The sequence below is a fragment of the Paroedura picta genome, chromosome 1, assembly GCF_049243985.1.
Source record: "Paroedura picta isolate Pp20150507F chromosome 1, Ppicta_v3.0, whole genome shotgun sequence".
Lineage (NCBI taxonomy): Eukaryota > Metazoa > Chordata > Lepidosauria > Squamata > Gekkonidae > Paroedura > Paroedura picta.
Genome location: NC_135369.1, coordinates 87,357,586 through 87,373,688, shown reverse-complemented (window position 1 = coordinate 87,373,688; position 16,103 = coordinate 87,357,586). Strand labels below are relative to the sequence as shown.

The 16,103-nt window shown below is 43.7% G+C and overlaps 1 protein-coding gene across 1 annotated transcript in view; it reads right to left on the bottom strand.

The window, feature by feature from the left end:
- The window catches only part of CAPN9 (calpain 9), a 47,324-nt gene continuing 31,221 nt past the window's right edge, over positions 1–16,103 (bottom strand). The window contains exons 14-20 of the mRNA XM_077346505.1: positions 14,722–14,779; positions 13,534–13,598; positions 11,958–12,026; positions 9,341–9,419; positions 7,517–7,633; positions 6,161–6,219; positions 1–321 (exon numbers count right to left, since the gene is read on the bottom strand). Coding sequence (XP_077202620.1) covers positions 295–321; positions 6,161–6,219; positions 7,517–7,633; positions 9,341–9,419; positions 11,958–12,026; positions 13,534–13,598; positions 14,722–14,779 — 474 coding nt within the window. The 3' untranslated portion in view covers positions 1–294. The remainder of the gene's footprint in view (positions 322–6,160; positions 6,220–7,516; positions 7,634–9,340; positions 9,420–11,957; positions 12,027–13,533; positions 13,599–14,721; positions 14,780–16,103) is intronic.

The following is a 16,103-nucleotide window of genomic DNA, read 5'->3' as shown; positions in this document are numbered from 1 at the left end:
GAAAAGTTTATTGGGAATTAAAATAATGTTTCATAAAAATGGCAGTGACTGCTTACAAGTCCTCATTTCATGTGATATAACTAGTAGATTAGACTTCATTCCCACAGAAATTCATATTTGTTGTGGGGCAAATATACATACATTACATACATATCAATATTAGTTTTTTCTAAACCTTTATTGTAATAAAATCAGGGTGAAAATAAGAAAGGATGGCAGATGAGTTCCCATTTTCAATGGCCTGTTAGAACTTGATTTGAGAGACATCTTCAGGGCAAGCTGGGCTGGACTTTGTCAAATGTTCATAGTCAAGTTGATAAACTTGAGAGAGAGAGAGAGAGCAAATATTATAACTTATAAGCCCTGTTCATCACTGTTCTGAGAAGACTGAAGACTCTTCATATTCTGTCAGCATGTTGTGATCACAGAATCTATACTGTTTAACAGCAGTTAGTTCTGTACTGAAGTTCAGTAATCAAGTATAAGCAGAAATGGTGATACTGGTTAATATCAGAAGGGGCTCAGGTTATATTAGATAGGCTTGTAATATTATGAGGTACTAATCACTTCCCTATATCAGTGAACAAGAAAATTCCAGTTGACCATAATTGTGCTGTCCTGACAGAATAATAAATTGTCTGCACATAGCAAGTGCATACATGAGATGACTGAGGAATATGTAATTAGTGCTTGTCCTTTAAGAGGGGGTTGTGGTTTGTAGTTTCCAGGTCATATGTTTGTTTTAGCTGATTGATAAGTAGCCTTCCTTCTGGAGCATTCCCTAGTAGAATTCTGTAAAGGCTTAAGCTGTGTTTTTCCTCTGGAAATGGAGGGACATAAGTTCATTCTCTTTTTTTCATGGAGCATCACAAACCTTCAACAGCAGGACAGCTGGAATGTACTCATTGAATATGTGAGTCAGACAAAACCTGCTTAGGTTTTTAAAACTAATAAAACCTTATTGAAAGTTCCCTTTATGCCATTCTTGTGAATGAAAGAGATTTTACCTGAAAGAGAACTCTCAACCAGGAATAATAATAGCCCTATATTATACCTATGGATTATTTATGGTACAACCAGGAGCAAAGATCTCCACTGAAAAGTTACTGCCTGCCTTCTAATGCACAGCATCAACGGTGGCATAGAAGGTGGCCAAAGATGGACTTGCAGTTCTAAATTAACAACCCAACTTCAGAGTTTAATTTTCATACATGTAAAACTCTGATCTCAGTTAGCCTTTTTGTTCTTGCCCCGGAATACACATGACCCTGTATGTATAATGCCTAGGGAAAAAAAGTGAAATGAGAGGAAATTTTCCCAAATAAGGGGCAACTAGTAAACCCTGAGGGCAAAGTCATTTATTTATAGTGAAGTCCAAAATTTCCCTTCACCTGTCCAGGTGCTGTTCAGAAGTATATTTGAGTTAGCACAGCAAAGCATCACTGAATTACAATTAAGGTGATTTCAAACAATATAAATGATTATTATGTGAAGCTTACAGAAGATAACCCAGGAGGTATACTTTTGCATGAACATTAGCAGGTGGTGACATTTGTCTGCCTTTCTGGACACCAGACTTCGCTGTCTGCTGTGATATGGTCAATCTGTGGCCTCTGCTTCCTATTCACTTCTACCAAGTTTCTCATTTTGACAAAAGTGAGTGCTGAAGGGTCAGAAGTATTGGGTCTGTTCAAAACTCCTTCAAAAATCAAGGCCTAGATGAAAGAGGAATGGATCGCCATGTGGCTGGGCCCGACCCCCTAACCCAAGAGGTGTGTTGCTTGCCAGGGGCGAAAATTAAAGATGTTTCAGAAAGGCTGCCCAAACTCCTCAAATCTACAGATCGCTACCCATTTGTGATGGTCCATGTGGGAACGAATGACATGTCCCTGAATACCATCGCTCCTATTAAAAAAGACTATCAAGATCTGGGGAGGAAGCTCAAGCAAATGGGGGCACAAGTGGTATTCTCTTCAATCTTGCCTGTCAAGGGAAGAGGAATGCGTCGGGAGAGGAAGATAATGGAGGTGAATCACTGGCTGCGTAGTTGGTGCCGGCAGGAGAGATTTGGTTTCTGGGACCATGGGATAGGCTTTCTTGAGGAAGGCCTACTAGCACCTGATGGACTGCACTTATCGAAACTGGGGAAGAATGTGTTTGGCAGGAACCTGGGGAGATTCATCAGGAGAGCTTTAAACTAAAGCCACTAGGGGAAGGAGACGATCAACATAGGGAGTGTATGGAAGGAAAACTATCGGAGGCAGCCCAACCGGCAAGGCCAGCTCATAGGGAACCAAAAGTAAAAGGATTCAGATGTCTTTATACTAACGCCCGAAGCATGGGCAATAAAAAGGAAGAGCTGGAACTTCTCATGCTGATGGAAAGGTATGATCTAGTAGGCATCACAGAAACTTGGTGGAATGATTCTCATGACTGGAATGTAATGGTGGATGGATATGAACTGTTCAGAAAAAACAGAATAGATCGAAGAGGTGGAGGAGTGGCACTGTATGTGAGGAAAGGGCTTACCTGTCAGGAAATTCTAGTGAAGGAGAGTATATCTACAGTGGAAAGCATCTGGGTGAAAATAAGCGAGGGGAAAACAAACAGTGTGGTGGTTGGTGTCTGCTACCGACCGCCTGACCAACGAGAGGATGTGGATGCTGCACTTTGTGAGCAGCTTGAGAAAATATCCAAACGGCAGGACCTTGTCATCATGGGTGACTTCAATTTCCCAGATGTGTGCTGGGAAACAAACTCTGCGAAGCGTCCTCAGTCATGCAAGTTTCTTACCTGCCTGGCTGACAATTTCATTTATCAAATGGTAGATGAACCCACAAGAGGTTCAGCCATACTGGACTTAATACTGACCAACAGGCAAGAGTTGGTGGATGAGGTGAAGGAGGTGGGGACCCTAGGGGGAAGTGACCATGTCCTCATAGAATTCCTTTTGAGATTGGGAGCCAAGGAAGCTTGTAGCCAGACGCGGATGTTGGATTTTCGTAGGGCAAACTTTAATAAACTCAGAGACATGATGAGTGTCATACCATGGACAAGAATGCTGGAAGGGAAGGGAGCATGTGAAGGGTGGGCGCTACTCAAACAAGAGCTATTGCATGCTCAATCAATGACTATTCCAGAAATACGAAAACACTGCAGGAGCTCTAAGAAGCCTATTTGGATGAACAGAGAACTTCAAGAGGAACTAAGAAAGAAAAGGAAAATGTTCAGGAAATGGAGGGAAGGACAGAGCTCTAAAGAAGAGTACCTACAGGTTACTAGGCACTGTAGATCAATCATCAGAAAGGCCAAAGCTGAGAGTGAGCTAAGATTGGCCAGGGAAGCCCACTGTAATAAGAAAAGATTTTTCAGTTACGTGAGGAGCAAACGTAAAGTAAAGGAGGCAATAGGCCCACTGTTGGGTGCGGATGGACAAACTCTAACGAAAGATGCAGAGAAAGCAGAAAGGCTTAGTGCCTATTTTACATCTGTTTTTTCCCACAGGTCAAAGTGTTTAGGCACATCTAGAGATGGCTGTAGCCAAAGGATAGTGTCTGGGTGGCAGGTTAACATGGATAGAGAGGTGGTCGAGAGGCATTTAGCTGCACTGGATGAGTTCAAATCCCCTGGTCCAGATGAAATGCACCCGAGAGTACTCAAAGAACTTTACAGAGAACTTGCACAGCCCTTGTCCATCATCTTCGGAACCTCTTTAAGGACTGGAGATGTCCCGGAGGACTGGAAAAGAGCAAACGTTATTCCGATCTTCAAAAAAGGGAGGAAGGATGACCCGGGAAACTACAGACCAGTGAGTCTGACCTCTGTTGTGGGGAAGATAATGGAGCAGATATTAAAGGGAGCGATCTGCAAACATCTGGAGGACAATTTGGTGATCCAAGGAAGTCAGCATGGATTTGTCTCCAACAGGTCCTGCCAGACCAACCTAGTTTCCTTTTTTGACCAAGTAACAGGTTTGCTGGATCGGGGAAATTTGGTTGATGTCATTTACTTGGATTTTAGTAAAGCTTTTGACAAGGTTCCCCATGATGTTCTGATGGATAAGTTGAAGGACTGCAATCTGGATTTTCAGATCGTTAGGTGGATAGGGAATTGGTTAGAGAACCGCACTCAAAGAGTTGTTGTCAATGGTGTTTCATCAGACTGGAGAGAGGTGAGTAGCAGGGTACCTCAGGGTTCGGTGCTCGGCCCGGTACTTTTTAACATATTTATTAATGATCTAGATGAGGGGGTGGAGGGACTACTCATCAAGTTTGCAGATGACACCAAATTGGGAGGACTGGCAAATACTCCGGAAGATAGAGACAGAGTTCAACGAGATCTGAACACAATGGAAAAATGGGCAAATGAGAACAAGATGCAATTTAATAAAGATAAGTGTAAAGTTCTGCATCTGGGTCAGAAAAATGAAAAGCATGCCTACTGGATGGGGGATACGCTTCTAGGTAGCACTGTGTGTGAACGAGACCTTGGGGTACTTGTGGATTGTAAACTGAACATGAGCAGGCAGTGTGATGCAGCGGTAAAAAAGGCAAATGCCATTTTGGGCTGTATCAACAGAGCCATCACATCAAAATCACAAGATGTCATAGTCCCATTGTATACGGCACTGGTCAGACCACACCTGGAGTACTGTGTGCAGTTCTGGAGGCCTCACTTCAAGAAGGACATCGATAAAATTGAAAGGGTACAGAGGAGAGCGACGAAGATGATCTGGGGCCAAGGGACCAAGCCCTATGAAGATAGGTTGAGGGACTTGGGAATGTTCAGCCTGGAGAAAAGGAGGTTGAGAGGGGACATGATAGCCCTCTTTAAGTATTTGAAAGGTTGTCACTTGGAGGAGGGCAGGATGCTGTTTCTGCTGGCTGCAGAGGAAAGGACACGCAGTAATGGGTTTAAACTTCAAGTACAACGATATAGGCTAGATATCAGGAAAAAGTTTTTCTCAGTCAGAGTAGTTCAGCAGTGGAATAGGCTGCCTAAGGAGGTGGTGAGCTCCCCCTCACTGGCAGTCTTCAAGCAAAGGTTGGATACACACTTTTCTTGGATGCTTTAGGATGCTTAGGGCTAATCCTGCGTTGAGCAGGGGGTTGGACTAGATGGCCTGTATGGCCCCTTCCAACTCTATGATTCTATGATTCTATGATTCTAAAGCCTCTTTACCTCTAAGTAAACAGCGATGGTAGTGACAGATTTTATTTTCCTCGGCTCCAAGATCACTGCAGAGGGGGACTGCAGCAAAGAAATTAAAAAACGCTTGCTCCTAGGGAGGAAAGCTATGGCAAATCTAGACAGCATCCTAAAAAGCAGAGACATCACCCTGCCAACAAAAGTGCGTTTAGTCAAGGCTGTGGTATTCCCAGTTGCAATGTATGGCTGCGAAAGTTGGACCATAAGGAAGGCCGAGCGTCAAAGAATTGAGGCTTTTGAACTCTGGTGCTGGAGAAGACTCTTGCGAGTCCCTTGGACTGCAAGGCGAACAAACCGGTAAGTCCTAGAGGAGATCAGCCCTGACTGCTCTTTAGAAGGCCAGATCCTGAAGATGAAACTCAAATACTTTGTCCACCTCATGAGAAGGAAGGACTCCCTGGAGAAGAGCCTAATTCTGGGAGTGATCGAGGGCAAAAGAAGAAGGGGACGACAGAGAATGAGGTGGATGGATGGAGTCACTGAAGCAGTAGGTGCAAACTTAAAAGGACTCCAGGGAATGGTAGAGGACAGGAAGGCCTGGAGGATCATTGTCCATGGGGTCGCGATGGGTCGGACACGACTTCGCACATAACAACAACAACAAAACAGCGATGGAGGTTTTGGCAGAGGGCCACAGCAAAGCAAGTTAGTTATTTCAAGCCTGAGGAAATGCTGGCTCCCCTTCACACTCTATCATTTTCTTTGCATTACACTGTTGTAACCCCTAAGGGCCAAAGGCCTCTGGGCAGAATTTGTCAGGCCAATTTATTACACTGGAGAACAAACCATTTTGATAACTTTCACTCACTTGTATCAGGAGTAAAATGTGCCCATAAAAAGTGAACTGAGGGAAGTAGAACACACAAAGAGAAGTGAGAAATCCAACAGAGAATGCTGCAGTCAAATATTTTGTACTTAAGTATATTTTGAGTTTATGCTTTTTAATACTCACATCGCAGATATTCAGTTCAACAAAGTCTCTGCCTTTTGCACTTAAGGCTTGAAATACACCTGCAAGAAAAGCAGAATGTGACAAAATGTTTCCATCCTAATTTAATTTATGCTCAGATGCCCAGGATCTGTTGCAATAAATGTCAGACACTTGGAGAATGGTGACTTTTAATAGCCATTCTTGAGACTTGAGCAGTCTCAGTGGGAAACAACACAGATGTTTGTGTCAGCTTGGTTTTGATATCACCAACCATAACATAAGTAAATATTCAACATTCAGTGAAAGAATTTGATTTGGAGGATTTGCCGGTGATTCTTTTTGACGTTTACTTCCATGCTTCTTCAGATCTTAAGAACTCCAAATAACTTGGGATAATGGCTGAAACTGACTGTGAAAACACTGTGAGTTACCTTTCTACAAAGTATGTCATTGAAAGTTGAGTTATATCTCTAGACTGCCAAAAATAAACACACTGAAGTTTTTTCATGTTACCATTCAAAACTGAATGTTATTCATTGTTAGCCCAATACTATGTAAAGTGGTACAGGAACAAGGGTTTTATACAGCAGTTTTCCTTCCTTTCCGTCTCTGAAGCACTATGGTCATTTCAAACAGTGCCACTTTCCCTATTCTCAGCCCTTTTTTGCTTCACAATTTTGCTTAAGGGTTTTTTTTAATGTTCTAAGTTGAGCACTAGAGATCTAAACCAATATCACAATGGAGTAAAGGCATCTCAATGATGCTGCTGTGGCACTGAAGTGCTACACTGCTTTAGTGCTATAGCGCTAAAAAAAGGTCTGCAGAAAATGGTACCGGGGAGGGGGAGAGAAGCAATAGGGATATTTTCAGTTGAGCACCACAGTTATTCAAAAGCTCAACAAAGGGGTGGACAACAGAAGAAAGCAGTTTCCCTCCAAACTGGCTCAACCACACTTTGTAAAACCAACACAGATAAATAAATTCCTCTAGCAGCTGGTTACTAAAATGGGTTTGTCTGAAATAACACCAAAGTCCATTAGCAACCCATTACTAAAATGGAATACAAAGGCAGTTTGAAAATGGCCACTTAGTATCAAATGAATGGTGACAGTAATTGTGCAATCTGTGCAACTGTGCAAGACACATGACAGTAACTGTGCAATCCTAAGTAGACTTACCATTCACTAAACTTATAAGAGGTCACTGTTTAGGATTGCTCTACATACACCATAACTGCAGAATATTTAGCAACAGAGTGAACACTTACTATGGACAAAATCAAGACCATCAGAAGCACAGGAAAAATATGCACTGTCCATCATGTGCTATGTGAAAAGAACGCCAAAACAGATGAAGGTTCTAGGTTAGGATACTCACGGCATGCATTTTCTAGACGAATTAGACAGTTTAAGAAATCATCAAATTCAATTTGGTATTGGTCATCAGAGTATCTAAGAACCATCAACTGAAGCAGGTAATTGTTGAGCTGGAAACCTTTAAAAAATAGAAATATGAATTTCCTCTGTCAAAAATCTCTCCTGAAATCCTGAACTACACACTTTTTGTTACAGGTCAGGGCTGTGGCTCAGTGGGAAAGCATCTGCTTTGTATGCAGAAAATCCCAGGTTCAATCCCCAGCATCTCCCTAAAAAAGATTGAGGGGCCGGACAGCCACTGCCAGGCTGAACAAATAATGCTGACTATGAAGGACCGAGGGTTTGACTTGGTATAAGGCAGCTTCACAAGCTCCCCACAATGATGCTTCACACCTACTATTGCTGCTATCCTGAGTCTGATGGAACCAATTCATGTGGCTGATGGCATCATAGGAGGCCATCCTTTGAAACAGAAATTGGGGGTGGGGGTGGATCTAACAGAGGATTCCACAGGCAGATTTCTATTAACTGAGCACAACTCCCCCCTCCCCCATGCCATAGCCCAAATATTCTCCCCAAATGCTGCTTCTAGGGGAAAAGACTGGCAGGCATGTCAGAGATCTGCCACAGGAGGGGAGATCTGGGCGGGGGGGAAATGTCCCCCTGCACCCTCAAAATCCTCTAAAGCAGTGGTCCGCAAACTCCAGTCCGAGGACTGATACTGGTCTGTGGATCAGTTGGTACCGGTCCGTGGCTCCTCCTCATCCTCCTTCCCGGCTGCTGCCTCGGGGGCTGCCCTGCCACTCTGCCACTAGCTCACCTTTGGTGCTCTCCAGCGGGTGCAATGGCTGGGGCTCCCCCTCGGTGTGGCACTGCACAGCTGCTGCTGGCAGCGCCCCCCCAGCGGGCGGTGGTAAGTCAGGGGTGCCGGCAGGAAGGCAAATGGAGCAGGGGCTCAGGCGGCAGCGGTGACATCGCTCTGTAAAAGTCTACCCTCCCCCGGCCTCAGTAAAATTGTCAAGCATTGACCAGTCCCTGGTGATAAAAAGGTTGGGGACCACAGCTCTAAGGGATCCAAGCCTCTGGTTCTTGGCTAGGACTTGGAAACAGAGTTTAGAGCAGGTCAAACCAGCTCCATTGTTTTTAGGAGTTTGTAGGGGTTTCTTAAAGGCCAGAGTGTAGACTGGTTGTTTTTTATTGGTCTACTGGACCAGAAGCATCTGACAGATGTGTGGGAGGAGTTCAGTGTTTTTTGGTAGAGGCAGAGCATAACGCAAAAGCTTCTTGTTCCCATTCAGTATGCTGCTCTGAAAAATGGCTCAGCAGAAAGGAACTGACCCTGCTTGTTGCTTATTTGGCAGCAGATTCTAATGCAAAAAGATACTTTTCGTCCTGCTGGGTTGGCATCCCTCACTCAGGGTGAATACATTTTAAGATCATCATGCTTGCAGTAAGCAGACTGTGCTGCTGACTTGCTGTTAGCAGAAACTGCCAGTTGGCATGTCACCACCAACCCACATCGATGTGGTGTGTACAACTGGCAGCATCCACTCATTTCACATGACCTACTTACCTCAAGTTAGAAACCACCATAGCCTGGCAAAAAGAAAAAGAAAAAGAAAGCCGCCAGATGCCTCAAGCCCAGCTGCCATGCAAACTGAATCTTATTAAGGCAATCCTGGAAGGCTCATCACTGGTGCCCCCTCCCGACTCTTTCTGAAGGCACCTCTGTCTCTGCATCTTTCCTGGCCTTGGGCAGCCATCTTGAATCACCAAGTACCAAGGCCTTGAGGGAAAAGGGGAACAACAGTATCTAATTCAGTACCTGCTGCTTTTAAAGCTAGACGAAGTTCATAGGAAGACATGGTGCCAGAATGATCAGAATCAAAATGAAGGAAGATACCCTGAGTGGGAAAAAATTAGACTGTTCAGCAAACAGGATAGATACACAGACACTATGAAGCATTAACTATAGAAATATGAGCTTCCTCAGCAACTTTCTCCTACTGCTACTCTTCTAGCCAGTATCTTTATGCTTTATACAATCCACAGAAGTAAAGTATGCCAAGAAAAATGTGGATTCCAAGACTAATGCAGAATCTGGCAATCGGGAAACCTTGGCTCCATTAAAAAAATAAATATCTAGCCCTTGAGGCTTATAGGAACTAAATTGCACCAATGGCTTTTGAAGAAAAAAAATCTTTTAAAGCAGTGGTCCGCAACCTTCTCGAGGCTGCGGACCGGCAGCAGCAGGGAGGGCGATCACCCGTCCGCGCATGCCACGCATGCCTCCTCCATTCCCGCCCCCAAGCTTCCAGGAGACGGGAATGCCTTTTCCCCTACAAACCTTATAAAGCAACGAACAAGCGAGCACACTGTTCGACAGAAGGTTTTAAACTTTAAACTTTCAAAGTGAGCATCATAACACCACAGAGTCCCTTGCTCACCATGTGCCCAAATGTTGCCCTGCCTGCACTAACATGCATTGTATGTTATTTTGTTTTCTTGGAGATGCGTGTCAACGATTACACACATGTCCGCCAGTAAGCCGTATTAATTAGCGTGGATGGAGGAACTGTGAAAGCTCCCTCAGTGGGCTTTTTTCCATCTGCAATGAATACCTCCACCCTGGTTTAGCCTTGTGTAAAAAGCCATTGGGGGGGGGGTTCAACAAAATACAGTTCTGTGTGAAGCAAAGAAGCAATGAATTAACACATATTCATTGGCACGTGTGTTTTTGGATTTTTTAAAAATAAAATTTAAAGGGAAAGAGGCATTTCGGAGCCATGAGGGCGATCTGTTTTGATTGGCTCTCCATTGCAATTGACAGGCTGAGGCAGTCAGAAGCACCACAAATTTAGAACGCCTTTTTTGCAATTCCTGCAAAACCAGAAACATGTGCGTTACCAAAAAAGTGCTACGGATATATGACTATTGCACTACAAATTGCACTGTGCGAAATGTCAAAATTCCACTACAAATTGTAGCGATTCGGGCTGCTGCAGACATCCAGCAATATTGGCAGAGGTGAGGAATGGACCTGACTTTGATGGCCATCCTCATTCCTCTCCCCAAAATTGAATTCCATCCACACAGAAGGTTTATCCTAAGGAGAAGGATCCTTGGAAATCCTCAGGCTTGACCATCCTGTCCTCTTTCTCCTCCCCTTACAGGAAGCTCTAAAACAAAAGACTTCTTGACTGTGGTGGTAGAAAGTCCCATTAAGACACAGCAAGATACTTATGGCAATCCCATAGCAATTTAAACGCTAGAGACAGACAGAGATGGCCCCTTGGCTGCCTCTGTGTGGCAACCCTGGACTTGCTTGGTAATCGCCCATCTCAATTCTACCAGTTCTGCTTAGCTTCCAAAAACTGACAAGAAGCTTTGCTAGGGCCATCCAGCTTTAGACAGATCAAACTGGGTTCTGGTTGGTAACAAACCATAATTTATCATTGTTTGAACCATGGTTTCTTCCTTGCCTGCTAATTCAGAATCTAAACCAGTTGAAACCTTGGTTTGGAGGCAAGGGAACTGCAATCTTAAACACCAGGGATCCAGTTGGTTCTGGGACCAGAGAAGGGATGGTATAGTTAGTAGTCAGCCCTTCTGCCACTGAAAGGAAGAGTACAGAAACATGGTTCTGTACTTGACAAAGAAAAGTACAGTATTTGCTGGCGTATAAGACTACTTCCCCCCCCTGAAAAACATGTCTCCAAGTGGGGGGGGGGTCGTCCTATACGCCGGGTGCACTTCAGTTGGGATAGACATAGCTGCCCATAGTGGCCCATAGTACTGTAATGTAATTTAACAAACTCTATATTTTGAGTGGAAATGTTGGGGGGGTCGTCTTATACGCCCAGTTGTCTTATACGCCGGCAAATATGGTAGTACTGAGGGCAAGAGAAAAAGTTAGTGACTCCTCAATGGAAGCCTAAATGAGGAAGCAGATACCCTCAGAGGTCATTCAACTCTTGCAAGAATTCCAAGAGGATATCCAAGTGATCCTTGACATACTGGGGCATTGTTAAGTGGCTATGTTATTACAAATCCCATTTGCTGCTTGAAGCACCAGACACAAGCAAAAGAAACACTTAGCAAGAGTGTTTTCTCTGTATCATGAGCCAGCAATTTCTATTTGTACTAAGAGAAATATTTTCTGATCAAGATTTATTTTGCTTGGCCTCCTTCTAAGGAACATTTCTGGTTTTTCTTATCTCAGCCATATTTTCCTTCTCAAGAAAAATGCTAATGTTCTTTGTAAATTATTGTGGTTTGGGTTACAGAAAACAAAGAACCCTTCCTAGAAAGAACTAGTTTCTGTGGAACATATGTATTCAATTAATGTTTTGCTTCTTTTAAAACATAACTGCTGTACAGCTGCTTCTGAAATAGGCCAAGAAAACAACTGAGAAAACAAAGACGGGATTACATTAACTTACAATCCACTTCTTCAGTTTGTCCCAGAAAACTTTGAACTCGTTAAATTCCAATTTTCCATTTCCACTAGACTGATGCAGTCCCCGTTAAGGAAAAATATTAGCTATGTAAAATGGCCTAAATGTATAATTTTATTACATGATGCCACTTGCTGTGATAGAATGGCATTGCCTCATCTGCAATGGCTAATACAGATCCATAGGGCCAGTTTGGGATAACAATATAACAACATACATGGAAGAAGAAGAGCTGGTTTTTATATCCCACTTTTCACTACCCAAAGGAGTCCCAGACTGGCTTACAAACACCTTTCCCTTCTTCTTCCCCATAACAGACACTCTGTGAGATAGTTGGGGCTGAGAGAGTTCAGAGAGAACTGCTCTGAGAACAGCTCTATAAGATTGTGACTGGCCCAAGGTCACCCAGCTGGCTGCATGTGGAAAAGGAGTGGGGAATTAAACCCAGCTCACCAGATTAGAGCCCACTACACTACACCACGCTGGAGTGAGGTGGAGGCTTCCTGTTGAGCTCCTATTGCAATGTGCCTGTTCCTTTTTATTACAGGAGGAGTGGCATAGAATTATGGTTATATTCCCAAAGACAGGACTGGTGAATAGCTCACTGGATAAAACATGGTTTGGGATCCTCAGGTGGATTGTGAAGGCTGACCTGCAGGGTTAGAAGCTTCCACAGTTTTTGCTCCTATTTTTCAGTAGGACTTGCTGCTAATGGACATGCCACACTTCCTCCTTCTCTTCACATGTGCCAAGAAGGGCAGGAGAGCGAGCCCAGGTCATTCAGTGGTGATGGGGATTGTTCTATGGCTCTGACTCTCATTGTAATTTCTTCCTGGTGCATGGCTGATGCTTCCTGGTTCCTGGCTGACTCAGTAGATTTCAGATAATCCTAATCTTGCCACCAATGGAGTCACATCTCTGCCTCTTTCTTCCTGTCATGTGACCATGATGTCACATGTTGTCTGGGGATTAAGAGTGGACCCCAGATCTGGAAAGACTGAAAATCACAGGGTTAGAGCATACTAGGTTCACATAGTAGGCTCCATCTTGGTCTCTGCTGCAATTGAAATAGTGCAGGTGCAAGAATCCTAGGCAGGAAAGACATTGTTGAGTCACCAAAAGCAGCAGTCCTGCATCTCTGCCTCCTATAGAGCAGCCAACCTCCAGGTTGGGTTCTGGTGATCTCCCACTATCACACTTGATCTCCTGCCAACCAGTGTTGTTAGTGAGCTCCCTTTCTCCAAGTCTTCCCATGCAATGCAGTCAGTGAAAAGATGCAGTAAATCTTCCATTATTATGAACCATTTAAATTTTCAATTGCCACTTGTAAACACACTTGTAAACACAGTCATAGCAGAATAGAAATTTGATATCGGAAGTATCAGTGCCATGAGCTAGACTTGAATCCATAAAGCATCCAGTCTCCTGAAAGATACTTTTTCCTATTCTTTATTCATTTCTGTACTTTCATATAATAAAAGCTGCAAAGACAGGAAGATGTCGGCACCCATTCTTACAGCACAGATATACATAAATTCATAGTCGCTACTCGAAAGGATACATCCATTAGGGAAATGATGTTTCGACATGAAAGGAGGGCTATTTTCTTGAATTTGATGTTCTTTGCTGCAAAGGAATCATCATCACCATCACCATAATAAATAAAAACCAATTCATGGGCATTCCCTTTTTCTTCAAGCTAACCAGAAGCAGGCTAGCTTTACTTGTTCACTTTAGTAATATTTTTGTAGAGCCTCCCCTCCCCCCAGTTTCCTTGGGCACAGCAGATTGTGCTGTGGTGGTGCCATGAAACAGAAACATGATGACTATAGTGGACATGTGGCTGTTCTTTGCATATTCTCCCTAGCTAGTGAGATCATCATCTAGAAGTAAAACTGGTAGTATACATAGGGATAGTGAAGAGGAACTAAAGAGCCTGTTGATGCAGGTGAAGGAGGAGAGTGCAAAAGTTGGCTTGAAACTCAACGTCAAGAAAACAAAGATCATGGCATCCGGCCCTCTCAATTCATGGCAAATAGATGGGGAAGAAATGGAGATAGTGACAGATTTTATTTTCCTGGGCTCCAAGATCACTGCAGATGGGGACTGCAGCAAAGAGATTAAAAGACGCTTGCTCCTGGGGAGGAAAGCTATGGCAAATCTAGATAGCATCCTAAAAAGCAGAGACATCACCCTGCCAACAAAAGTGCGTTTAGTCAAGGCTATGGTCTTCCCAGTTGCAATGTATGGCTGCGAAAGTTGGACCATAAGGAAGGCCGAGCGTCAAAGAATTGAGGCTTTTGAACTCTGGTGCTGGAGAAGACTCTTGCGAGTCCCTTGGACTGCAAGGCGAACAAACCGGTCAGTCCTAGAGGAGATCAACCCTGACTGCTCTTTAGAAGGCCAGATCCTGAAGATGAAACTCAAATACTTTGGCCACCTCATGAGAAGGAAAGACTCCCTGGAGAAGAGTCTAATGCTGGGAGCGATTGAAGGCAAAAGAAGAAGGGGACGACAGAGAATGAGGTGGCTGGATGGAGTCCAGTAGGTGCAAACTTAAATGGACTCCGGGGAATGGTAGAGGACAGGAAGGCCTGGAGGATCATTGTCCATGGGGTCGCGATGGGTCGGACACGACTTCGCACATAACAACAACAATACATAGGGATGCCAGCCTCCAGATTTTCTCCCCAATCTGATGCTACTTTGCTATGTTAATGGTATGAACTACAACCTTGGTGCTACTTACTTTTTTCTAACACAGCATTGAGAACATACTCAAGTTCTTCAGCACTTATCTCCATATCCTACAGGTAAAGAAATGAATGCAGCTTTCATATTTAGGCATTCCACATGCAATCTATTTTTCACTATTTATGTTTTAAAAACATTTATACCCTCCCTTTCCCAGTATTCTCTTGGTGATTAAAATAATTAAAAGCTAACAATGTTTATAATTAAAAATAAAATAAATCAATATTAAAGGAGCCATATGAAGTCAGTCTGATACACTCCATTCTTGCTCGTTTTCATCTACCAGTAAGACTCCATGGTAAAATGACAGGCCTTATGGCATTTCCTAAATTGAAGGGAAAAGGAGCACAAGGAGATCCCCTGAGGGAGGCCATTCCACATAAGGCTTTTATATCAGCAAACTGAACTTGACACCTTCCTGGTTGTCAATGCAGTTGGAGTAGAACTGCACAGGCAGCACTGGTGCCCTACCTCAATGCAGAATTAGGTCAGATTTGACTAGAAAAGCTGGATAAATTCTATTGGAATAATATGCAAGATTTGCAGTGTGCCTGCTTGAACAACATATGAAAAATGCCCTGCAGGGGGCATTGGAGGAGATGTGCAGCTAGGATATTTAGGACGGGAAATTCTTGGTATTTTTCAAATAATCTTCTCAGGGTCCTGTCTGGCTAAATTGAAAACTTCCTGGTCCCTTGAACATAATCCCCCCTGCTTGTCTCCTCAGCAGCCTGAATGAAGACAACGGAACAGGATTCTCTCTCTTCTTAGAATCATAGAATCACAGAATCATAGAGTTGGAAGGGGCCATACAGGCCATCTAGTTCAACCCTCTGCTCAACGCAGGATCAGCCCCAAGCATCCTAAAGCATCCAAGAAAAGTGTGTATCCAACCTTTGCTTGAAGACTGCCAGTGAGGGGGAGCTCACCACCTCCTTAGACAGCCTATTCCACTGCTGAATTTCTCTCTATACGAAGTTAGTTTCTCTTCACAGTAAAACTGTTTTCTTCTCTTAAGCATTCTGGTGCTCTGCCCTTTTGCACATTTAAACTCTGCCAACAGATTCAACTCACTCTCTCCAGCTGAGCTCCAGATAACAAAAATATGCTGCAGCCTGGAATGGCCATGCCTGTAAAAAGGGGATCTCATAGCATCTACAGTTTCAGTAATAGACTGCAGGTAACTAAGAAACCCACATTTCCATTATGAATCAGAGATATTTTTCCAAGGACATAAGCCTCAATGTTGTCATATGGAGCAATAATTTGTAAGCTTGCTACTGAAAGAGGCTTTGTGCCCTCAACAGATGGTCAACTTCAGCAGTACTAATCCTGTGGATGGGGGGAGGGTTAGGATGCATGGATTTAGTGGCAGCA